We start from the raw sequence: 26,883 nt of genomic DNA, 5'->3' as shown, positions 1-26,883 counted from the left end.
TGCAATTGGCATATACTTATAATTCTTTCATACCAGTTAAGAATTAGCTTTTCTTATTGGATAACAAGGGATTACATGACATTCTTTATTCGTTAGTAAAACAAAACATTTCTGTCTTTGACAGAAAAATGGACCTTTGAAATAACCGGTCGTTAACGGGCTTTTGCATGTAAATGACCAGGTGGGGCGTGGTTACTCTGTTTATAGTGCTTTTTAATTTAATATTGAAGTTATTGAATTGTTTACCATATGTGTTCGATGATTATAGAATAATAGAAAACTTTATTTTCAATTTGTATTCATCTATATACTGAAAAAATGCACTTAAATGATCTTAAATAAATGCCAGTGACTTAAATTAGATGGCAAAATCAGAAGCTCAACCACATCAACCGATCATAACAACTGTCATATTCCTGACTTGGTAAGTTCATTGTGTACTATTAACCATTATAATCTTGTGTATATCTATTGTTTTGATCTGCATATGAAGTAACAAGACGTATTTATTTATAGGCATGACATATTTGTCTTTTAAATAGTTTGTTACTAACTACTGAGTATTTGAAAATTGGAAAAACTTCACCGTTTTAACTTTTGAGCGTATATATAATGGTCACGGTAAGTACTCTTTTCATAAATTTGTAGTTATAACTGACATGTTTGGGTGTAAATCATATCGGGAATAAAACTTTTGTTTGGGGGTTTCACTTTCGATTTCGTTTGATTTTTTTCTGTTTGGTGAATTAAGCTAAAAAGCTTGCATTTTTACAAATTGATCATAAATTTGTTCCAAAACAAAGAAAACTGTGTTTCAAACATAAACGTATGTACTGTATGTCCATTTTGTTTGCAAATATAAGATCTGTTCTATGGAATTAACGCGTTTATTTAGTATTGCTACCAATATAAAATATGTAAACACACATTTAACATGGCACAATAACACAATGACAGGATGAAAGTACAGAGCCACGTCATATGAAGAAGAGAAACACAAAAAGGCATGTATACAAAGCATATTAGCAAAAATGAACGACAAGAATACAAAAATTATTTTAGAACAATAACACAATGACGGGATAATAAGTACAGAGCCACGTCATATGTAACACAGAAATTAAAATAAATGTATATAGACAAATTATATTAGCAAAAATGAAAGACAGGGATACAAAAATTATATTAAATCAATAAAACAAAGACGGGATGTATAAATAAAGATCTACGTACGTTGAATGGATACCACCAAAACAGACTAAACAGTAAACGTTACATTTATAAAGACAAATGACAGAATACTTAAGAAATAATTCATGGAAGCCTGGTCCGTGATCTTCGAATTTTATCCTGAGCGTTAGCGAGGGATACAATAAACAAATATAACGTGAAAATTTCAAACAATCTATGGCTTCCATGAATTATTTCGATTTTAATAGGACAAATGCGGTCATTAAAAACGAGAGTGGGTATGCTGTGTGTATGACTGTTCTTTTTTACTCCCCGTTAGATAAAGCTCAAGCATTCTAATAATTCTATAGCTTACATGGATTCTTTCGTGAATAACCGCTAGAAAAATTAATTCTTTTTTATTCTCATAGTTTCATAGTTTATTAAAGAAAATTCAGCAGCAGAAGACTGCGTAACAGGAGCATATTATACACGATATAAATCACAACATATTTCATAATACATTCAGTATACATTTTTATATTATACATCTTCAAAAATAAATCTTTGTTTATTACAATTTTAAATCAGACAAGCATCTTTTCTACCTTTTGAATAAAAATTGACAGCTTAGACAGCACATTATTATTACAATATTTAAGCATACCCAGTACTTTTTTAACATTTGGATATTTTGAATAATATAGATGTATGAACTTCACCCTTAAATCTTTAACTTCACAATTGGTACATATACATATATAGTGGTACACATCCCCAAGACCAGCTTTACAAAGTGGACAAAGTCTCTCATTTCGTGGTACATTTCTCCATCTTCCTGTTTCAATGGGAAACTTTGTATTACATACCCTTAGTTTACATATATTAACTCTATGACCCCGCCTCAATTTTAACAGATATGGTTCTAAGCAAAACTCTTCTTCGAATTGTAAATAAAATTCCCCCTTGATGAGTTAATTATATCAGAGAACCAATTTTGAATAAACTGGTTCTGGAGACGCTGCCTCACATTAGTTTTAATATAATTATAATCCACTTGCTCCGGAATATTATATACTTCACAAAAGCCACAGTCATTAAACACGGATTTTACATAGTTAAACCATTTGAAATTATAACCTTCATGCTCATGCATGTACCAAAGTAACTTGTACAGTTTACCCGATATTTTTTTTGTTGCAAGCTTGTGCCAAAAACATACCATTTTTAACTTGATCTGCAGTTCAAGTGGAAATCTTCCAAGTTCTCCATACACCATAAAATTTGGCGTAGAGGATCGCACCCCCAAAATGCGCTTACAAAACTGTAGATGTAATTTTTCAGTATTATTTTTATTTTCAAACCCCCATATTTCCGAGGAAAGGTCAAAATAGGAACCACTAATGCATCAAATAATTTTAACTGTAAATCAGTCGGGAGTGAGATATTTTGTATTTTCTTGTATAGAGCATAAAGTGCTTTTTGAGCTTTTCCAACCCAACATTTGCCTTTTTTAATTTACAAGTTTTTCTCGTATTAAGCTACGGTACCGTCAAATCCAAAGTTGAATGTCCCTCTTGTATCTTTCGTCCCTCCTTTCTTTGACATGTCGTAACTAAGGAGCCGCCATTTTGTCTTGCTGAAATCAGTAGTATGCCAATAATGCAAGGACGGCGTGCACAAAGTTGATGCCCACTGTAAAATGCGCTTTTAAAAGTAGCTTTATACAACCGTGTTAAACATATATTTAAATAGGATTTTATTTTATGATAAAATGATAAAACGGCTAGCCATTAAAATCCACATTATTAAAAAGATTATCAAAATTAAATCTTTAAAGTATGAAACGAACATGGGGAAAACGGCAAAAATCGGTGTAACTTGTAACATTAAATTTCATAAAATTGAGTTTTTGACCTGAAATTTGTACAAACTCAACGTATTTTCCTGCATTTTCGTACAATATAATTATTCTGAATCGGACCGCATACGAACTTCACCTAAAAAATTAAAATCCATGGTGGATTAGTTTGGAATGTAGTTCGTTATGTGTAAGAAGTAGTAATTTAGAAGAAATAAAATTAGCAAATGGAAGAATCGGTAAAAAGATATGTACTTGCTATTGTCGTATTTCGAAATGACTTGATATTACAAATGTGCACAATAAGAGGTTAAAAAAATCTGCAAAATATGAATGAGTTGATAGTCCAGGCTGAACATCTGGATTTTTTAAATGTCCAACTATTATGTTACAGTTTAAAGAAATGACGTTTTAACGCTATTTTCTGAATAGGGTCCACGACATAGTCGCTTATTAGTTCTTTTACACAGCTCTTTTTTTTTTTTTTTTTTTTTTTTTTTATCTGAACCATTTTTTTTTTTTTTTTTAATATTAAACATATTTTATTAACAATCACCTGTTACATCAACCCTCAGTTGCCCAGGGAAGCAACTAAGGGGGCCCCAATTTTTACAGTCTCATTTGTCGGGGAAAAGCAAATGAAAAAAAAACTCCCACTATAAATTATTAACATCAACCTTTATAAATATTATCTATCCTTGTACAAATGTACATGTACCTGCAATCAATATCGATCTATATATCTATACATCTCACCATATATAATTCTTTGAATAAAGTTTGTTTTTTATCTTCATTTATTTCTCACAAAGGCTACCTGTATTTATTAAGCAGTTTCAATTTTATCGTACATCAAGTCTTTTGTTATGTTAATTTCGATTACATTAAATTTCTGGTCGAGTGATCATTTACCACGTGCGATTTGTTAAAGGGATGTGTAGTTCATTCATAAAAAAAATGGATTAATGATTTTGATTCCCAATAAGGATTATATATCTTTGATATTAATCCTTATTTTACACAGCTCTTAACATATATTTTTTTCATAGATTTCCAGAATGTGCATTTGCTGTGCTTTGTTGTTCCAAAAAAAGAAATATGTTGAAAATTTATTTCTAAAATTATGTTATAAACTAAGTGTCCAGTGTTTTTGTAACGCTTTTGTTTTCTGGGGGAAAATGCCGACGTCGTAAACGATTTTAGTAATTTGAAGACATTAGAATTATGGACTCAGCTTTGTGCACGCCGTCAATACAATAGAAAATTAAAAAAAAACTTCCTCAAAAATCAATTTAAATACAATGTTATAAAATTTGGATGGCTCACGTAACAGAAAACTTTCAACTCTAGCGTATTCACTTGTATGACGTCATGTTTTGAAAAGACTTAAATGCGCCAAAATCAGTTATAGACTTTCGGGGAATTTTAATTTATTTTTATTTTGTGGATTTATTCGATCTCTTGTGTACTACTTCTTTACATTATGCATCCGAATAATTTATATACAAGTTATTTTTCTTTTTTAAATCGGCAAAGGGTTTGCAAATAGGTTCCAATACATGTGGATTTACGTGGAAATTATATTGTAACAGCCATTATTATGTATATCTCTGAGTCTGCGCTAAGTATAGATATATCGAGAATTTTATCACGATGTTGTTATCGGCAATGAATCGTTGTTTGTACGGAATTTTGTGAAGCTTAGGTATCCAATACAAACAAGTCCACTGATTTGTTCTTTAATGCAATGTTCAATCAAGCCATGAAGGACTTATGATTCGCTTAAAAAAAGAGGGGCGACGGTCAAACTCATAGATAAAAAAAAATGACAACGTCATGGTAAAAAAAAATAAAAAACCGAACAGACGAATGATAGTACACAAGACACAACATAGAAAACTAAAGACTAAGCAACGCAAACCTAACCAAAAACTGGGTGTGATCTCAGATGACCAGGAAGGGTAAGAAGAATCAGCTCCACATGTGGTACCTGTCGTGTTGATCATGTTATTAAAAACCCGGTAAATAGTCTAATTCGATATGTCACATGAAATCCCATCCTTGTCAAATTATATGTTTTGTAAGTGGGATTACATGAAAAAAATGTTATTGCATATCAACTTATAAAGTTTGAAAAATAGAGGCGAAAGATTTCAGAGGGACAGTCAAAATCATAGATTGAAAATAAATTGACAACCCAATGGTAAAAAACATAAAAACCAAACAGACAAATAATAGTACACAAGAAACAACATAGAAAACTAAAGACTAAGCAACAACCCCACCAAAAACTAGGGTTGATCTCAGATGTTCCGGAAGGGTAAGCAGATTCAGCTCCACATGTGGCACCTGTCGTATTGATCATGTTATTATAAACATTAACAATTGCCGTTAAATTCACACCTGATAAAACGCAACAGACATCAATTTGAGAGTGGGTTTTTTTTGTATGAGGTCATTCTAAGCTAAAATCAGTCATGAAATTGAGCGGAATTTATTATGCAACCGTAGTGGCGGAGGGAGCACTAAGTTTACCTTCGTCCGTCCGTACGTGCGTACGTCCCAAAGTAGGCTCTCGTTCTTTTACTTTTCTGTTTGCATCAACCAAATGTTATGAAACTTGCAAAATGTTTACTATCACAAAACACAGATCACGTTTGAATGTTGATGGACTACCTTTAACTGTTCTACAGTTTTGCCTCTTTACAAATGGAAAAATTGCAAACTCTTTCGTTTCCATTCTCAAACTTTAGCTTGCCTCAACCAAATGTCATGAAACCGATACCAATATTTACATTTTTATAAAAAAAACAAGTTTGAATTTTGTTAGTTTCACCTCAACTGTCCTAGAGTTATGGCCCTTAAAAAATGGAATAATTGAATTTTTCGTTTTTATTCTCTAACATTAGTGTGCCCCAACCAAATATTATGAAACTTATACACACTACTTATTACATCAAAACTCAGATAAAAAAAAATTAAGGTAGCGTCACTTTTATCGTTATTCAGTTATGTCCCTTTATAACATCATATGATATGCAAGCGGGGGCATCATCTGTGTCCCATTGACACATTTCCATTTATTTGATTTTAACTGATATATTTTTTACGATATTTAACCTGTTATTTCTTGTTGAAATGCATTATATCATTTGAATCTCGTTAAAATTTCATGAGTAAGATCGGTCTGTACCGGGTTCCAGTTTATTTTCAAACTAGTAGGATATATGTTCCCATGAAAATTTTAAAATTGTTTGTACGCACATTGAACGACAAATTTATGTGACGTATAAAATTTTCTGACGTCAGACACTCAATAAATGTGTTCGTAGATAGTAGATGTTTTTGTGTTCTGTTAAATTGTTCCTTTTAAAATTGTTAAACGATGATGACTGATGTACCCATATTTTGACTATTATATTTATTGTGTCTGTTTATTTAACGCATCAATGTAAAAAATATCGGAAATTGATGAGACTGTCATTACAAAAGTGAGAGGGTTAGCGCTATAGAACCAGGTTTAATCCACCATTTTCTACATGCCTGTACCAAGTCAGGAATATGACAGTTCTTGTCCATTCGTTTTTGATGCGTTTTGTTATTTGATTTTGCCATGTGATTATGGACTTTCCCAATTGATCTTCCTCTAAGTTCAGTATTTTTGTGATTTTACTTTTTTGTAGAAATCAAAAATAAATTTGAAAAAAATTTTGGATACAATATGCAAAATTATTGCTGAATCATATCTAGTAAATTGTTTTTCTTTGAATTTCCTATTATAACGAAGAAAAGGCTATCATGATTGATGATGTCACCTCAAAAGAAATCATATTTTTTGCAAATCTGGGAATATTTTTGTCTATAAATATATAGTATTCAAATTAAAAGATACCAGATTCCACCACCGTATCTGGGTTAAACGACATTTCTCCACCAACGACAGATGCATTTGAATATATATATAAGCTCAACAAGCCTCGCAATTAAAATATTGAAAATGCATCTATCTCGAGGAGAGAAACAGCTTGAAACAGTGGTATAATCTATCTCATAATCTATATTTATAATTTTAATTTATTTACTTTTACTGCATGCAAAATCGTGATATCTTATCAATTTCTGACCCTTCCGTCTCCAATTGGTTACTTTATTTCTTACAGAAAAGGATCTTGTCATGCACGATACTATCATAGCCCAACAAGATGGAGAGCAATAGCATTGTTAATAACAAAAGTAACCAGTTGAATAAAGAAGATGTTTCTATACTTCTCGAAGACGACGAAATATTGTCCTGTAACGCACAAGCAAGTGCTAGTTTCGTATCAGAAACAACTGCCTTATTGTCCTCTGAAGACAGTAATTTACATTCGCAACTATCTTTTACTGGACCAAATCCAACATTGAGTTCAGATTCAGAAATCCATTTACATTGTTCTCAATTTCCTCTTAAAAATAGAGCTTGTCTTAAATCGTCAGTAAACAAACGTTCTGATGAAACATTTCTCAAACTGAACATTGATGAGGATTTCCGTGATCTTCCGGATGGTAAAAAATATCATTTGTTTGTGTCATATTCCTCTGAAGACGTTAAAGAAGTCTACAAGATTTGTGGACAACTCAAGAAAAGATTTTTCTTGAAATGTTTGAACTATGAAAGTGATTTTATTCATGGGAAGAGGATAGATCAAAACATTTACGACACAATGATACAGAGTGTAGCTGTATTGATAGTTTTAAGTCCTAATTTCGTTGAGAGCTCAATGTGTATGACAGAGGCACAACATGCTTTAGAACTATCGTATAAGTCTAGGAACCATTTTAGGCTTATTCCTATTCTTATCCGTACTCCAGACGAAGAATTACCAACGTTATTGAAATCTCATCGCTACATAGATGCACGTAAAGCAGATGACATTCCAGCCAAAATATTTGATGTTTATTCCAACCCTGGTAAATTTTTAACATAATATAAATATTTTATATAGCAGTTGTCCTCAAAAAGTCCGTTTTAATGTTAGTTGGCGGGGATTTTTTTAGCAGCGCAGTGTGTCTGTTCGTCGGTTGTTTTCCTCTTTTAGTTGATGTGGAGTCCTCGGTTTTATAACTATAGAACAGCGATATATTACTGATGCTTTCATTTATTCCCGGTTTAATATATTTCTCGGATTTTGATAAACTTACTCACACCGTAATTAAAAACCCATAACCCCGGTTGTAATCCACTTACGATTCTATCCTATACTGCCGAGTATTTCACTGCCACGTCGTAACGTAATTGGTTAGTATTGCTCTAGCTATGCTAATTACCCAAGTAGACGTCGCACCGTCAACTTTCTCTGTCTCTGGATTAAAACGTTTTGTATTTGACTACCTGTAGGGTACTACCAAAATACCTGTACCAAGTCAGGAATATGGCAGTTCTAATCCATTCGTTTGATGATTTTGAGCAATTGATTTTGTCATTTGGTCAGGGACTTTTCCGTTTTGAATTTTCCTCGGAGTTCTCTATTTTTTGCTATTTTTCTTTTTTCATATAGTTTTTTTTTTCTTACATTCATCATTTATCAGTGGCACTCGAATAAAAAAAACAACGAAAGATGAAGAGCATTGTAGACCAAAAATTCAAAAAAAAACTCTTTATAGATCTAGAAGAGAGGGACGAAAGATAACAGAGGGAGAGTCAAACACATTGAAAATAAACTGACAACGCCATGGCTAAAAATAAAAAGACAAACAGAAAAATAATAGTACAGAAGACACAACATAGAAAACTAAAGACTAAGCAACACGAACCCCCCCCCCCCCCCCCCCCCCCCAAACCTCAGGTGCTACGGAAGGGTAAGCAGATCTTGCTCCAGATGTTGCACCCGTCGTGTTGCTTATGTTATTACAAATCCGGTAAATAGTCTAATTCGGTAGGTCACATTCGTGAAAGAGGAAAAGATATTGTAGTTACGACATAAGGAATATATCTGATATCATCTGTGAAACGGTTATTCCATAACGGCCAACCAACTCGTGGTGGCGTTCGTAAAATTTACGAAGGGATGATTTCAACTTCACTATTTGGAACTTTTGGTTTAATAGCTAGGCGATTGACATTTTTCAAAAAGAAATTTTGTTTCTGAAAAAATATTTAAACACTTAAAAAAAAAACAGAGTAGAAACTGCATGCCCTAAATGCACGTGTGTCCCAACTCACATTTGTTTTTGTACTCATACATTATAATGCCATTAAGGCCGTCTGGTTGTAATTTTACCGCGTTTGTTCTATTCCCGATTGTGATATTTTAACTGAATGTGGATTCGAATGGCAGGTGATGCAAGCAAAATAGGACAACTTACTCTATCAAAGTACTTGGTCTCGATTCTTTTGAGTTGTTTATGTTCACTTTCTTTAATTGATCTTTACCTATTCGATTAACGAGATATGAACTTTATAATTTAGAATTTTAAGGTTCACCAACTTCTTTCGTTTGGGTATACATAAATGCAACAGTAGCATACTGCTGTTAAATTGTCATAAGTCGATTAAGCGAAAACAAATTCGGGTCACAAACCAAATCCGATGGAAACACATCAACTTACCATGTTGGTGTTTCTTCTTAATCAAAACTGTGTCAAAACAAATAAATCCTGTGCATACAATTGCTTTAAACATAAAAATATATGAATGCACTGGCTGATTTATTATTTTAACAATACCATACAAATAGAAAATGAAAATATAATTCACACCACAAACAATAAGACATAACACAATAAACGAGCTAACTAAATTCATGAATGTTGGATGTATAAATACTGAGACCTATTAAATAACACGCAAAATCACACTCTATAAAACAGTCATATTCAGGACGTACCAGACCAGATCTCGTAGATTGTGGTAAACCACAGTCTATGACGTGTTAAAATATCGTTAGTTAAGACACAGACACATCGTATAGATTTACGGAGAGTCATTTAAATCATTAATTGTTCCTTCTCATAACTTTGTTGAAGCAGTTTCTGCATAAAGAGCACAATCTTGTATATGAAGTCATCAAAGTGTGTACATTCACGAGAAGAGGGTATCAAATTAGATACTTTAACACCATACGATTGGAATAAGGGTATGTTAAATGGGAAATTGATAATTTTAAAGTTGAAATCGTCCCGTTTGTCATTGAGTATAGTGTGAAGTCTTCCATCTATGTCAATAATGTTGAAATGATCTCGGAATGACTAGTATTAGTAGTATCCTTAAATTCAAGTTTACTGTGATATATGAGATGTAAATACTTACTGAAATATGGGTTATTCAGAATTGGGATATAATCAATATATCTGAAAGTACATCAGTCAAAGGGGTGTTCTTTGTGATAAAAACAACAATAAAAAGTAGCTACTATTGCTAGGTAAGTTGTTAGATATAAAATGTTTAGTTCATGTTGGCTTGATACTTTTATAGACTGTAATAATATTTTTGGAATAACCAGTATAAAAGGGAATACCATAATGCAATCTTCCGTTTTTTACAACATGAACTATAACATATAGTTAAAATAAAACAACTTAAAACCATGCAAACTGATTATGTTAGTTTTACAGATTCTGTTCGAATCAGAGCAGGTTTATTTAAAGTATGATTTATCCTGCCCTAAACAAGGTTTAAGTATCTACCTTAGAGATTTGTTTCTATGAAACGAAGTTTGACTTATTCTTTCAGTATTCTTTTAAGTTTACAATGTGAAATGCAAGTGTAAGGATAAGACGTTTTCAGATGATTTTTTATATTTTGCAAGGTGAAAGAGGTGCTGATTCTAAGTACACAAACAGATCTTTGAAAATATGATAGTAGTGAGTCATTAGTAGAAAAACATGTTAAAACAGCTATAAGGATAACTTTAAAGCAATGGAACATTGCTGGTTCCCTTGTTTTTAAATTTTGCCATATCATAGATAAAAGTATATGTTTTGTTGTTTTCGTCTTATAGTTGATGTTTTTCCCTCGGTTTTGGTTGTTAACAGCGGTATACTACTGTTGCCTTTATTTTTAGAAAAAGTTATGATGTTTACGCAAAGTCCATCATGGTCTGTTGTTAAAATTAACATTTGAATATAATATGAAGACTATATTTTATTTATTTTAGCGGTAAACAAACTTGAAAACATAGAACAGACAGGTAAGGCAATTAGTATATAAGATTTTATTTCTGATGGGAGAATGTTTAATCAATGAAGGTTTGATACAGTTCGAATTTTATCAACCATTCTCATTCAGAAGCTTTTGAAAAAGTATTCATTTACTGTGGAGCTCGATATGTTTTGTTAACACCTTTTTACATACTATTCAGGTATTTATGACGGTGCACTTATCGATTTTTTTAAAATGAAATCAGACACTATTAATAAAATTATTTGTAAGTGGCTGAACGATACCATGTTTCAAATTCCAGTATTATTTTGAACATATGTACGTCACTGATACAACATTTTTACTTGTGTTGCTTTTTAATTATTTTGATCTGAGCGTCACTGATGAGTCTTATGTAGACGAAACGTGCGTCTAGCGTATCAAATTATAAGCCTGGTACCTTTGATAATTATTTACAAGTGAAAACTAATATCTTTTAACCAAAAACCAAAAGCAATTTATAGATATGTTTTTAATTCGACTTTACAATGAAGATAACTACATCCATACCCACATATCTAATGATTTTTTATTTGCTGAATCAATATTATCACCCCAAAATTTGCATTTTAACAGGGTTGTATTCAAGTTGCACAAAGTCAAATTGTAATAAATGGATGAATAATGTAAATACTGTTTGATAAAATATATAAGAGGTTCGTATTGCTAAAGGTGGAATGGTTCGTTTATACCATAACTAGGGGTAATTTGTAACTTTTTTGAATTTTTACCACTTTCTACAAAGAACCCAATCCTTAACATACAGTTATTGTAATTACTTTTCGCTAGTCACTAGTTCTTTACAGCGTTTAAACATGCAGTAAATACACAACTTTGAGAAATTCGAAAAGTTTGTTTTCTCCAAAGTGTAAAATTATATTATATACTTCTATGCCTGATATTTCATCGATTAAAACCTGTCTTTAGTTTGCTGTGTATTTTGTGCAAAACAAGCCTACTTCTGTCAAGTAAAAAAAACACATTTTTTTGTGATTGTGTGCTCTTTTCACCAATCTTAACACTGACTGAATGCGACTTATCACTGATTTTTCAGTCGTCATAAGTAACACAAAGGATTGCACAACTGGTGCAGGAACTTTCATAAATATTATAGTTTAAAAAGTGCTCATGTTACAAGTGATGTCGATTTCAGTGTTGTTTTTTGTATTTATTTACTTGTCAATGTCTGCCTTGTTTCATTTGGACTAGAAAAAAAAAAAAATATTAAAACACCGCATATTTTAGTTACGGAGTGTGCTATTGACCTAATACGGTATATTATGGGGTCAGTAAATTCCATATGGGATGAGAGCGAAGCGATTCCCATATGGAATATATTGACCCCATATATACCGTATTACATTACTAGCACACTATGTAACGAATTTATCTAACCGACTTTCTTAACGTGTCATATTTAGACTAGTCACCTATCAAAATGAGCAAGTCTTCAATACCGTTAGCATTAGGAAACTACTTCACTTGATCATACAAAAACAGATGCCAATAATAACAACTTGTTAGAGTCAAATGTGTTTTATGAATTTATTTCAATCTTCATCAATTTCTTCGTCTGTTGATACCTATAAGATTTTTTCTCAGTACCGTTTTGTTTTTATAAAGGGACGTAACACCACTACTAACCGTGTATTGAAATAAGCTCAGCCTCCCTACTAACCTAATATGTAATATACAAGGCAGTGGCGTAGTTTGTATGTATGCTCAGATGCTAAAGCATCCACATCATTTTGACAAGAAAAAAATATAAATAAAAATATATTCGCAGCAGTTAAACTCGGAGGTATAAAGTAAAATCATCGGAGGTATCCGTATGTAACAAGGGTTAGGATAAAAGGGTAACATCCAATTATTTCCGATGAAGTATGCGTGGTCTTTTATTAAGGATAATTTAGTTCATGTAATAAAACAAGATGGATAAAACGCAGAAAAGTGTTCTCTATTTTTTTTCGTAAAATACTATGTCGTCGGCTACGGCAAGTGCAGAGGATGATGCACAGATCCTCGGACATGTTTCATCTGAAATTGAGCCTAGCGGAGCGATGGCTGCCACAACTGACTAACAACATAACTGACAACTAAACCACCATATCCTGATATCGTTTCCTTTGACCTGAAAGACGACGTGAAAAAAACTAATCTGTAATAGAGTGTGATCATTCCTAGGCTTATCAGTAAATTCCAGTTTCTATCTAGGTCCACATATTAATTTTATTTTCAATAAAAGAACAAAGTTCCTATGTCCCCTGCATTGCACATATGTTATGTAACCAAGGAACAAGGGCAATAACTAATAAAAAATAATGTTTTTCCTTTTCCTTTTAAGTTTAATGGAGAAATTAAAGCTTCAGAGAAAATGCAATGGGATTTCCGTTATAATTTATATTTCAAAAGGTCAAAGCTTAGGAGTTATTTTCGAAATTGTCACTGCTGATGATATAACAATCTGGCAAGAATTGTACACATGAGAGTGCAAACAAGACCGGATGGACGAACACCAGGTATTTCGATGATGTCCCCTGTGACGCGTTAATGGGGTCACTTCAGTTCCTATATTCCGAAGTGCCGCTGTGATGGGGCCGTTTTTTGTGAAATGCTAGGAAAGGGGATCACTTCAGTTCCTTTATAGAGAAGTGCCGCTGTGATGGGGCCGTTTATGAGATGTCAAATATAAGATTGGTTGGAAACTTTTACATCAAATAAATAAACTATGAATTGAATTCAATTTCGAGAATTTCGAGAAAAACATTAAAATTTTGTTTGAAATATAATTATATGAATTGGTGGGTATTTTGAAATTAAACAAACATCTAACCAATGTCGGATTCTAGGGGAGTACATGTGCTTACAGGAACAATGTCTGAAAAAAATATAATTTTCTGCATAAAATAGTCCAAAAATTTTTTCGACTCGCTCCGCTCGGCGAAGGCATCCACATCATTTCAACCCTGGCTACGCCACTGCAAGGTCTCCACGCGGACGCTTTTAACCAATCATATTCCTAGAAATGTATAGGAGGTAAGATAAATATCAATAAAACCAGGAGTACATATAACACGGCGGAAGCTAATTATTTTATTTTCTTTGAAGACAAGTGCTTACAATTTCGGTTTTTTTAAAAGTCATTTGGAAAAAACAAATCAAGTTTTAAAAACTGAGGGAGTTGGATCACACCCAAAAGGACCGAGAACGGTATCAGATGACTTGCCATGCTAATTCATATCTACCCATTCGAATGTATGTTTTAGGTCACAATTTAATATATAACAAAATCGGTAAATAGACAAATTTTCCTATTAGAACAAATATGTCCAGGTCAATCATCATACGTCCAATCCCATTCAAACTAAATCCTTGCCACAATCATGAAAAATAGATAAACTAATCCTTTTTCTTCGTTCCTTCCACAAATATGTTAACCCTGTTTGAAATTGGTGTAAACATATTTTATTAATTAAATTTAGGTTAAGTAATAGTGAATAATTAATAGGATCCAAAAACAAGCTGTAAGCTTATATCAATCCGTTAACTTATTCAAATAAGAACATTTCATATTGTAATACTCAAGTTGTAGAATCTAAAAACAAAATAACAATGTTACACTAGATGGAAAACAAACAAAACATATAAATCGGGTGGAAACACAACAGAGAAGAAAAAATTATACATCGAAAATACAATAATAAAGTGTGTTTCTGAACGGACACAATTATTTAAGATATAAGTATTACTTGTTGAACAAGATGTGTGTTATCATATGACAAATCTTTAGCTACTGAGTATGAATGTTTGAACTGCAAAGAATATCTCAATGTTTTAAACTTAAGGTAAATCTATTTTTTTAATAACTATTAAATAACAATGATGTGGATTTTAGCGGAATTGCTTTGTTGATATTTTTTGTAATTTCTGTATGCACAAGAAAAAAAAAGAAAAAAAAATGAAACTCCAATCGACTTAAATTTTAATGTATTGCTTGATTGTAATTCAAGTCAAAGTTTCTGCACTGTTTATTGCATATAGTAAAAAATGTCAATTTCATTCTTGATTTAGTCGATGAAAGTGGTCAGAATGGTGCAACTAATTGGTACCTCAGAGCCGATAGGCATTCACATCTATGTGACAAAGTGTATACTTATCAGTTTACTGAATTAACAGAAGCTAATGTTGAAAAAATAACAGCCTACAATCCTAATGTGAGTTAATTAATATAAATCAATATAGTCTTTATAAAAAAAAAACTGGCTGATTGCTTTTGTAATATAGCCAACTTTACCACTCTTTGGCAAATCATGGTGGTCACTTTATGTTTGTGAAAACACAGTCGTAGTACCAGGAGAGAAGAGGCGATTGATGATAATAGTTGATATCCCAAAACCTTGTTATTATATATATTCCCTATCAACTATACAACTTATACATGATTGTCTTGAAGTATAGATTCTAGGTATTGGCGTTGTGTACAATCTTAATAGCTAGCTATATCCTGTTTTGATATAGATTACCTAATTCGTCGTATTTGGCACAATCTTTTGGAATTTTGGGTCATCAATGCTCTTCAACTTTATACTTGTTTAGCTCTCTAAAAATTTGTATCTAAGCATCACTGACGAGTCTGATGTAGACGAAACGCGCGTTTTTAAGTTTTTATACATCTTGCCATATGTAATTGTGCTATTGTAATTTTTTTCATCTTGTCTTTCATTTTTCGTATGTGCATTGTCTATATGCTGTTTCGTTTTTCTTTTATTTACATAGTTCTTATTGTATGTTGGTCCAGATGCTGGCTGCTGTACCCAAATTTTTGACATCGTAACCAATAATGTCTGTTTGTTATTGTTGTCAATATAGTGAAATATTATGCAACTGTCATATAAGTGAGAAATTTTACAAGTTTAAAAACCAGGTTTAATCCAGCAATTTGTATATAAGGAAATGCTGGTACGAAGTCAGGAATAAGATTTTGTTTTCGTTCGGTATGTTTGAGCTGTTGATTTGCTATTATATAAAAGATTTTTCATTATGAAATTTCCTTGGATTTCGGTATAAATATAAATTGATACAAAAGTAGTATTTGAGCGATGTTCATATATCATAATTCAAGTACTTATACAAACCAAGGTTATTAGCAAAAACCTGGAAAATCGCATGGATTCAAAAAGCAAGACCGAGTGCGTCGTTTACTAATTTGCATGCATCACTTGCCATGCGAGTCACCAATTAAAATGTTCCAATGGGGGAAAAAAATTGAAATAGTTTATTTATAGATCTGACGATTTCATAACTTTGTTATAGGATTTGTTATGAGAGGAGCACACTCCTGTGAATCTTGACTTCCCGCTTCATATTTTTCCGTATTTGAACGTGTGTGATGTTTAGCACTTTGGTGTTGACATGACTATCAATTATGTGGTCATTTTTTATAAATTTCTTGTTTACAAAACATTGAAATTTTCGATAAAATAGGATTTCTTATCCCAGGAATAGATTACCTAAGTCGTATTTGGCACAACTTTTTGGAATTTTGAATCCTCAATGCTCTTCAACTTTGTACTTGTCTGGCTTTATAACTTTTTTTATATGAGCGTCACCGATGAGTCTTATGTAGATGAAACGCGCGACTGACGTACTAAATTATAATCCTGGTGCATTTGATAACTATTTAGGAATCCAGTTGAAGAAGGAATGTTTTCATCACTCTAAATAAGTACTAAAGGGGAGAAGAACAAATTTCTAATATTCTCAAAATCTTCTCATTACTGAGTAAAAAATGTAATACGTGAGAGTTCTATCCTTGCTGTGCATTCCAAAATCTTTTAAAATTTGAACATTCGAAGTAAAGCTTTTTTTATATTAAATCAAACTGTGTTTGATGCCTTTTCTACTTGGACAATAAATTACATGTCGCGTTACATGCATGGTATATTTTCAAAGCACTTATGAATACTTATTGTGTTGCTTTTATCCATTCATCTGGTTAGTTTTTTAACATTTTCTTTCTTAGTTCTTTACTTCCACAATAAAAAAAAACAGTAACCTGATGGTCTTCGTCAAATTAATCGGCAGGTAATGTGGATTTTTTTCTTTTGATGAACAATTCGCTCATTTGCTTTTTAATTTTGTTGGTTTGTTTTCTTTTCTACCTAATTATCCAGTTATAACATAACTGGCGGGCTATAATTCATTGGAACAAGAGTAATCCAACTTCTTTGATTTAATTGGGCATTGTTTCCAGCACATACTGTTAAAAAACTGTTAATGATAACAGCATTTAAACCCTTATTAACTAATTATACTTCTAATCTTTGAAAGTAGTTGTTAAGGGTTGCAACAAATCTGTACTTTTTCTGCAGATACTGTATCAACAAAAGAAGTATTGGAATGGGGAATTGAACTTTGATAATGGTGCGGAAAACAATTTAGCTCGAACATAATAAATTCCAAAATAGTTTTGAGCATAGGATTTTAAACCACCGAACGATACTCATCTTGCGGCAAAAAGATGAGATTGATTGATTGTTGGTTGCTTCACGCCGCATTATCACAAAAAGGCTATATCGCGTCGATAGCTAATTCGAATATTTTTACTATTTAAAGTTAATTTTTAAAATCAGACAAAAGGTCCTTCAAAAAACTAAAATTCTAGACTAAAGCAAAATGTTTATTAACAAATAAAAAAACACCTAGAAAACTAGATAAACACGAAAAGATGGGATAAAGGGACATTAACTGCCAAACTCATTACCATCGAATGCGTAAATTTGATTTTAAACATACTAGAATAATAATTAGAATTACAAAAGAAAATCATATTTTGACACTGCTGAAGGTCATAAGAGATATGATTTGTTTTATTAATTGTTATCGACTTTGAATCACTTTTATTCGTGGTATAAATAAAGGCAACAGTAGTATACCGCTGTTCAAAACTCGTAAATCGATGGACAAAAAACAAAATCGGGGTAACAAACTAAAACTGAGTGAAACGCATTAAATATAAGAGGAGAACAACGACACAGCATTAAAAAGTAACACACACAGAAACGGACTAAGCATTAGACAAAATCCGATGAGAATAACAAATATAACATCAAAACCAATTACATGAATTTGGGATAGAAAAGTACCGTGACACGTCTTATAGTAATGTAATTCACACTCAAATATAAGAGAAAACAAACAACACAACGGAAACACAACATTAAAAAGTAACACACACAGAAACGAACTATAATATAACAATAGCCATATTCCTGACTTGGTACGGGACAATTTTAAAGAAAAAAATGGTGGATTGAACCTGGTTTTGTGGCATGCCAAACAACCCGCTTTTATGGCAATGTTAAATATAACATTAAAATGACAACATAACATTACAGGACTAGAATACAAATAAATAAGAGAACGTATTAGACAAAGAAGCACATGAATAATAGCTTACAAAAGGCATCAGGTTTAAAATCCAATGCGCCAGAAGCGCGCCTCGTCCACACAAGACTTACCTATGAAGCCCAGATATAAAAGTTCGAAAGTCAAAACAAGTACAAAGTTGTACAGCACTGAGGATCAAAAGTTCAAAAAAGTCGATTTACTAGATTTGAACATCCTAAAAAACTACTGTCGTTTTTATACTTTCCTTACACTTTTTAATAATTATATTGCTTACCTTTTAGTGTGAAGAACAAGTTAGCGATGTGATAACATATGTTAATAACAGTACATTTATGAAGTACTACAGAATTCTTAACGGTCAGAAGTGCTCGTGTTCAGCCTGTTGTCTAGTATGGGTGGTAGCAACCGTAATTTCTCTAACACTGGGCAGTTGTATAATAGTCATAAGGCGGAATACAGAAGGGTCGACTGGTTTGATTTTGATGGCAGTTGGAGCAATAGTTTCATCTATCGCAGCATGTTGTGCATGGTGTATTGTTTTTTCTAAAGTTCAATCAAAAGTAAGTTTTACAGTAGCAGTTTATTTTTACAGTGACTGTCAATCACCAAAACTCTTTCTTAATAAAATTGAGAATGGAAATGGGGAATGTGTCAAAGAGACAACAACCCGACCAAATAAAAAACAACAGCAGAGGGTCACCAACAGGTCTTCAATGTAGCGAGAAATTCCCGCACCCGGAGGCGTCCTTCAGCTGGCCCCTAAACAAATATATACTAGTCCAGTGATAATGAACGCCATACTAATTTCCAAATTGTACACAAGAAACTAAAATTAAAATAATACAAGACTAACAAAGGCCAGAGGCTCCTGACTTGGGACAGGCGCAAAAATGCGGCGGGGTTAAACATGTTTGTGAGATCTCAACCCTCCCCCTATACCTCTAACCAATGTAGTAAAGTAAACGCATAACAATACGTACATTAAAATTCAGTTAAAGAGAAATCCGAGTCTGATGTCAGAAGATGTAACCAAAGAAAATAAACAAAATGACAATAATACATAAATAACAACAGACTACTAGCAGTTAACTGACATGCCAGCTCCAGACTTCAATTAAACTGACTGAAAGATTATGATTTCATCATATGAACATCAGGCACAATCCTTCCCGTTAGGGGTTTAGTATCATACCATCATAACATATATGAGAAGAACATAACCCGTGTCATGCCAACAACTGTTTTTAGAATAAATGTGTTTAGTTCCGATGCAAAGACCTTATCAGTGATTCAATATTAACGCCAAAATATGCAATCTTTAATGACTTGACAACAGTATCGTAATTATATCCCTTCTTAATAAGTCTATTCAAAGGTTTTGTAAGTTTCTGAGGTGAATACTGACACCTTTGTGCTTTATAAAGAATATTACCATAAAAAATTGGATGTGAAATACCTGAACGTATTAGAAGTCTGCATGTTGAGCTATATTTACGAATGATGTCTTTATACCGATGATAAAATTTAGTAAATGTTTTGACTAGTTTGTGATATCGAAAACCCTGGTGTAATAATTTTTCAGTAATACATAAATTTCTCTCGTTAAAATCGAAAACATTGTTACATACACGAGCGAATCGTACAAGTTGAGATATATAAACACCGTAAGATGGTGACAAGGGAACGTCACCATCTAAAAACGGATAATTAACGATAGGAAATGAAAAATCATCCCTTTTATCATAAATTTTAGTATTCAGCTTTCCATTAGTGATATAGATATCAAGATCGAGAAAAGGGCAGTGGTCATTGTTAGTATTAGCTTTATTTAAAGTAAGTTCAACAGGATACATTTCATTGATATACATACTGAAGTCGTCAAATCTGAATCTTGGAAACATGTGCGTTTCTTTGATTTATTTCCTAATTGATTTTAATATTTGAAAATCGGTAAACTTCTATAGACTAAGTTTTTTCTTTACGGTAAATTTATATAGCCTATGTTTACTCTTATCTCTTGCATTTAACATTAGGTAAATATATTCTATTATCGAAACTAACAGGTGAGTGACTTGATACATTATAATTCATTTTTAATATACCTACCTAACATATGGTCAATTATAAAACAATGGGAAGCTTAGAGTGTGTTCTTTCCAAATAACCCGATTGTCAAAAGAAATTATGAATCACTTTTTTTTTAATCGGGGTCAAATGTCAGGTGTACAATTTCAAAAAAACGGAACCTTGCAATAGAAGAACAAATACGAAAAGAAACAATCATATGAGAATAATATAATTATTCTAGAAAATATTATTTTTATCAAAGTGTTTATGAACTTTGTCAATTTTGACGGTGTCGTATGCTTTCTCTCTGAGTGTTCCAAAAAAACAGTTATCAATTCGCATAAAGTTACTGACTTTTTTTTAAAATGTCAACACATTTTTTATCGTGTAATAAAGTTTCTAGGTGCTATACAGTTCAAAATGGTATAATTTGTTGAGCAATCCTTTTTTGGTTGAAAGGAGTTTCTAGGTAAAGTCCTTGAAACACCGATGAAATGTTTACATCGCTCTGGAGTTTTCTCAAGAAAAATATCTGATTTTTTTTAACACATAGTTAGACTTTTTTTCTGTTAAGACATTGAAACCGAATTAAGGATCAAAAGAACCGTTTCAGATTATAATGTATTAGAAGGTATTAGGCGCCACATCATTCATGGTTAATTTCGACAAGATATAATATGTTTATATATTTTGATATCTGTTATTACAGTTATTGGATAGACTACAGACTGGGATTTGGAAAATAAACGAAAAATATCACGAAACCACCAAGTGTTTGATTGAGTTTGTAACTTATATTGATTATCCTTGCGTATCCTTTTGCATACATATTGAAAACAACTTCTCATGATAAGCATGAAGATTTTTATTAGCAGTTATGCATAACTTCATCTATATTTCAATTTGAACAGTATATGTATATCGGTTGTTTACAAAACGTTAGTTTAATTGTAATATATTAATTGACATTTAATTATTTTAACCTTAACGTAACGTAGCTGGAAGGAACTAGATATAACACATCAAAATGCAAGGTATTTATGTTTGTATTTGTATTTTGCATGAACACGTCTCAGTACTAAGTTCGTTATAGATTTTTACTTTTTAGCTCACCTAGCCCATATGGCCAAGTGAGCTTTTCTTGTCACTTGGCGTCCGTCGTCGTCCGTCGTCCTTTAACTTTTATAAAAATCTTCTCCTCTGAAACTACTATGCCAATTTAACCTAACTTGGCCACAATCATCACTAGGGTATCTAGTTTTAAAAATGTTTCTGATGACCCTTAGAGCAAGTTCGACATGTTATTCAGGTTGAGATCTATCTGCCCTGAAGTTTAAGGGGTTGCTGCCCCTGAATTGGTTATTTTAAGGCAATTTTGCCGTTTTTTGTAATCATCCTGAATACCGTAAAGCGGGTTATTTTCGCGGGGTGCAAATTTTTCCTTATTTTCGCGGATATAACATAATCGTCACAATAAATTACGCCAATTTGAATATCACATGCAAAGGTATTGATAAAAGTTTTGAATCCGCCAAAATAATAACCGCAAAAATAGTTCGTATACCTTATTCAACGAAATCGCGAAATTTAACACCCGCGTAAATAACCCGCTCTATGGTTTTATTATAGATAGAGATAAACTGTAAACAGCAATAATGTTCAGCAAAAGAAGATCTACAAATAAGTAAACATGACAACATTTTTGGTAATTTTTTAATCTTTTACGAAAATCTTCTCCTCTGAAACTTCTGCGAAAAAATTAATCAAACCTCGCCACAATCATCATGAGGGTATATAGTTTGAAAAATGTGTCCGATGATCCCGCCCGCGAATCAAGATGGCCGATATGGCTAAAAATAGTACATAGGGGTAAAATGCAGTGTTTGCTCATATCTCTGAAACCAAAGCATTTGAAGCAAATCTAACGAGGGTAAAATTTTAAGACCAATCAGAAAACCCGTTGTTGGGTTGCTATCCCTGAATTAGTAATTTTAAGAAAATTTTGCAGTTTTTGTTATTATCTTCAATAATATTATAAATAGAGATAAACTGTAAACAGCATTAACTTACCGCAAAGTAAGATCTACAAGTAAGTAAATATGACCAAAATGGTGAATTGACCCCTTTACGAATTATTGCCCTTTATAGTAAACTTTTTACGATTTTCATAAATTTTTTAAATTATTGTAAATTTTTACAAAATATTTTCCTCTGAAACTACTAAGTTCGTTATAGATAGAGATAATTGTAAACAGCTAGCATGTTCAGTAAAGATCTACATACACATCAAAATCAAAACACAATATTGTTATGAATCCACGTGTGTCCTTTGTTTAATATGCACAAAGACCAAGGTGAGCGACACATACTCTTTAGAGCCTCTAGTCATTGTCTTTTACCTATAACTATTACTGATAAACACGGATAAAATACTTATTCCTCATGTATTTCGCCAGAAGATTGGAGACAATGTTATGACTGTTGTTGGTACTTCAAAATTAAAACAATTTCAATTGTGCAGGATGATTTTAATAAAAATTTTAATTGTTTAATTTTATAATCAATTTAAAATACTATTGACGATCTAAACGGATGTCAGCAACATTTACAGAGGATAAACGATAATGTTACGTGAAAGAGCTGATGCGTTAGATTTCTCTTTATCTGCAGGAACATTTATGTTTATCTGTTGAGAATAACCTAGAATTGAGTGAGGATGAAAGAAACAAAGTATGTAAATGTTTATTTTTCTATTTCAAAAAGTGTCATGGTAAACAAACAAAAATCCTATCGATGCATGAAAATATCTAAAAAGATTTTTTTCATTATTTAATTTCAAACGATATATAGGTTATAATGGTATACTTTTATTTTTGTGATTTTACTTTTATAAATTGTTATTTGGATGGAGAGTTGTCTAATTGGCACTCACATCACATCTTCCTATATCTAAATTGTTATTTGGATGGAGAGTTGTCTCATTGGCACTCACACCACATCTTCCTATATCTATATCGCATAAAGAATGATCTGCAAAAACTAAAATGTTCCATTGTAACCTCATCTGACATTGCTGCCATTTAAATTACAAATAGGCAAAGTCACAGTACGAAAACGAAGATAACGGAAAATTATAGTAACCAATGTACAAATTGAAAAAAGGAACGTTCATAATTTTTTTTCATTCGAAGCTCTTTTTGGGATTTACCTTAATCAGAAACACTAGACCCAAATGTTTGAAATGCATGGCAGTATGACACCAACAACAACTGTATTCGGACAAAAATAAGATACTAAAGCTGTATGAGTTAATGTGACAAAGTGCTAGTTCGTTTCATGATTACACCTTATTTTCTGGATTTCAATTGATCGATTTCTTAAAAAAATCTGGTATGATCGACAATGAGAAACCCCTTCATCAGAGTTGTTGTTTTTTTTGCTTTAAAGTCCTATCTTCCGACAATTTAAGTGATAGTGTCAGTATCAAACGCTGACTGATGATTGCACATTTTACTCCTAGCATTTTACAATAAGCAATATCAGCTGAGTGTTAAAAAGTGAAGTACACATATTTTTGTTGCGTTTAAAAGAACTTTAGATTTTTAAGAACTACCAGATCATGTACATCCCTGTTTGAACAGAAAGTAGAAAAGATTATATCATCACATAATGATATTGATGAAGCTCACTGAAGTTTGGTACTATAGATTAAATTCAATTCCATTGAATTGTTTTTGGTGTTTTGTCGATTAATTGATCTGCATTTTGGATTTTGATGAACACTATAAATGAGTTCTTCTGCTTTCAATCCATCCACTTAAACAATTCACATTAAAGGGAAATTTTGAAATGAAAAAAAAAGAAGTTTTATTTATTCGTTTGTTTTAGATAAATGTAAACACTTGCATCAAAGAAATGCTTAAAGCCTTACATCTCAGAGGATTCAAAAACTGGAGGTTATTTGAAGAATGCGAATTCAATATTCATAATACCTGGAAAAACAGAAAATGTGTTTGTCAACTGATAGAAAAGGAGCTTTTTGACATATTTAAAAAATGAACATGCAGGTTGTGTAAGGTTGTAAATAGATTCTTTATTTAGTAATTGGTCGCTGTGTGTACATGGGAAACATTATCAATTATCCAACCCTGAACATAATATCTTCAAAGATTATTAGATACTGTTCAAAAGGGAACATAATTTTTACCTATTTATTGATTGTATCATATATTCACTTTCTCTAACTATTCAGTGTTTTATTGTATTGTGTTGTATTTAGTTTTATCATTATTTCAATAGCATAACAAAAATCATTGTATGCATTGCTGCTATAGTTGCCAAAACAGGCAACAATATTTCATTAAAAGGAACAGTATTTTATTATAGAAACAAATATTTTACTCTCATAAATGTATCTTATAAGTTTTAAATATAGTGTTAAAATGTGTTTTAATGTATATATTATGTCTGAAAAGTCTCTCGTTCATTTTTTAATGCTTTATGTTTATTTATGTGAAACTCAAGTTATGCTTGTATGTTTGTACTAAACAACAAATAGAGATTTTTGCAGGTGCATATGGACTATTAGTCCCCCCTCCCCCCGAGGGTATCACCACCCCAGTAGCCAGTAATTCGATACTGGCATGAAAATACGGATTTTTTTTGTGTTATTAAAATTAGCTGTTACAAAATGATAGAAATTATTATAAATTAAGGAATTATCTCCCTTATGCAAAGCTCTGATTCCTTTCACGGATTTGGCTATACTTTTTGGACCTTTTGAATTCTTCATCTTTTATATAAGCTTTGGATTTCAAATATTTTGGCTACGAGCATTATAGAAGAGACATGTATTGTCGAAATGCGCATCTGGTGCAAGAAAATTAGTACCGTTAATTTTGTTAATAGCTATGTAGAGCCAAGTCAATATATTTGCGACCTTCAAATCAAAAATTGACGGTAGAAACACTTAAAATATAGAACTGATATTTCTTAAATGTTAGTTAATATAAGTACGCTTAAATTTCAAATATCGAGTAAACATCGGCTTCTTTTGTGCAACGATGTCACTCAATCACAATTGCCTTCTTAGGTATTCAAACGCTTGCAGCTGTATGTCAACTGATTTCATTCCCGGATTTAAACGGAGTTCGTGTTGTTTCTTAATTATCATTTATAACTGTTGATAACTGTTGAGTTAAATGTTCTTAAGTTGGGTGAGTCTTTGTTTACTCCTTGGTTTTAATTTTTATTGTCTTTTATAAATTTCCTGTTTACAAAACTTTGAATTTTTCGAAAACTAAGGATTTTCTTATCTCAGGAATAGATTACCTTAGCCGTATCTGGCACAACTATTTGGAGTTTTGGATCCTCAATGCTCTTTAACTTTGTACTTATTTGGCGTTATGAATATTTGATAAGAGCGTGACTGAAGAGTCTTTTGTAGACGAAACGTGCGTCAAGCGTACTAGATTATTATCCTCGTACGTTTGATAACTACTCAGACTTTTAAAACGTCACCAGTGTCTGAGCAGAAAGTTGATTGATCAGAGGGTGTCAAAGAACGTCTTTGTCACAAATAGATATAAGTAAATATCGGAACTCGTGGAATTGGAATCTTCTAGGTCTGTTTAATTTCATTTATAGATTAAAAATTAATGTTAAGCAAATATTTTGTCTGTGTGAGAATAATTTTTGTAGGATCAAATCAGTCAATCAAATGATTTACCTTTGATTCACTTGCATTATCCATTTCTAACTAAGGGGTTAAATTAAAGTTCACATGAATACGGATTAAATGAGGTCGAACTATTCCCTTTCAAGTGAAAAATTCTTCATCAATAGCTCTTAGCTCATAGTTGGACCATACTGGCTGCTACACGGGAATTCTCATATAAAAAAAAATCATATTATATATTTTTATTTATCTGGTAGTCCCTTTGATAATGGTGGACATTTATTAAACTGGCAAAAATTTCATAAACTATTGGTATCAATTCTAGAATTTCTGTTCAATTACAATTTTACTATATCTTTTAAAATATAAACAAGGACCAGAAGACATGATCAACCTTAACCATCCAAAAGTTATGCCTTTTTACAAATGAAAAAAATGCTGAATTTCCCGTGTCCTGTTATCTCATTTTAGTTTAGTTTAAACATATTGTATTGTCTAAATACACAATAGGATTGGATA

General features: G+C 32.0%; 1 protein-coding gene across 1 annotated transcript; it reads left to right on the top strand.

Annotated features, from left to right (window-relative positions):
- Positions 1-514: 514 nt before the first annotated feature.
- LOC139503053 (uncharacterized) lies at positions 515-26,565 on the top strand. Its single transcript, XM_071292730.1, has 9 exons — positions 515-621; positions 7,192-7,981; positions 11,167-11,199; positions 15,282-15,424; positions 18,902-19,180; positions 21,397-21,498; positions 21,686-21,721; positions 23,358-23,417; positions 24,576-26,565. The coding sequence occupies exons 2-9, from the start codon at positions 7,234-7,236 to the stop codon at positions 24,744-24,746; spliced, it is 1,572 nt and encodes a 523-aa protein (XP_071148831.1). The 5' UTR covers positions 515-621; positions 7,192-7,233; the 3' UTR covers positions 24,747-26,565.
- The last annotated feature ends 318 nt before the right edge of the window (positions 26,566-26,883 follow it).

This window comes from Mytilus edulis, chromosome 1, assembly GCF_963676685.1.
Source record: "Mytilus edulis chromosome 1, xbMytEdul2.2, whole genome shotgun sequence".
Lineage (NCBI taxonomy): Eukaryota > Metazoa > Mollusca > Bivalvia > Mytilida > Mytilidae > Mytilus > Mytilus edulis.
The sequence above is the reverse complement of the archived record's forward strand: the minus strand, read 5'-3'. Positions and strand labels throughout refer to the sequence as shown.

Coding starts and splice junctions, on each gene's coding strand:
- LOC139503053 (XM_071292730.1), top strand. CDS start 7,234: ATGGAGAGCAATAGCATTGTTAATAACAAAAGTAACCAGTTGAATAAA. Junction 7,982..11,166: donor TGATGTTTATTCCAACCCTG/GTAAATTTTTAA, acceptor TATTTATTTTAG/CGGTAAACAAACTTGAAAAC. Junction 11,200..15,281: donor TGAAAACATAGAACAGACAG/GTAAGGCAATTA, acceptor TTCTTGATTTAG/TCGATGAAAGTGGTCAGAAT.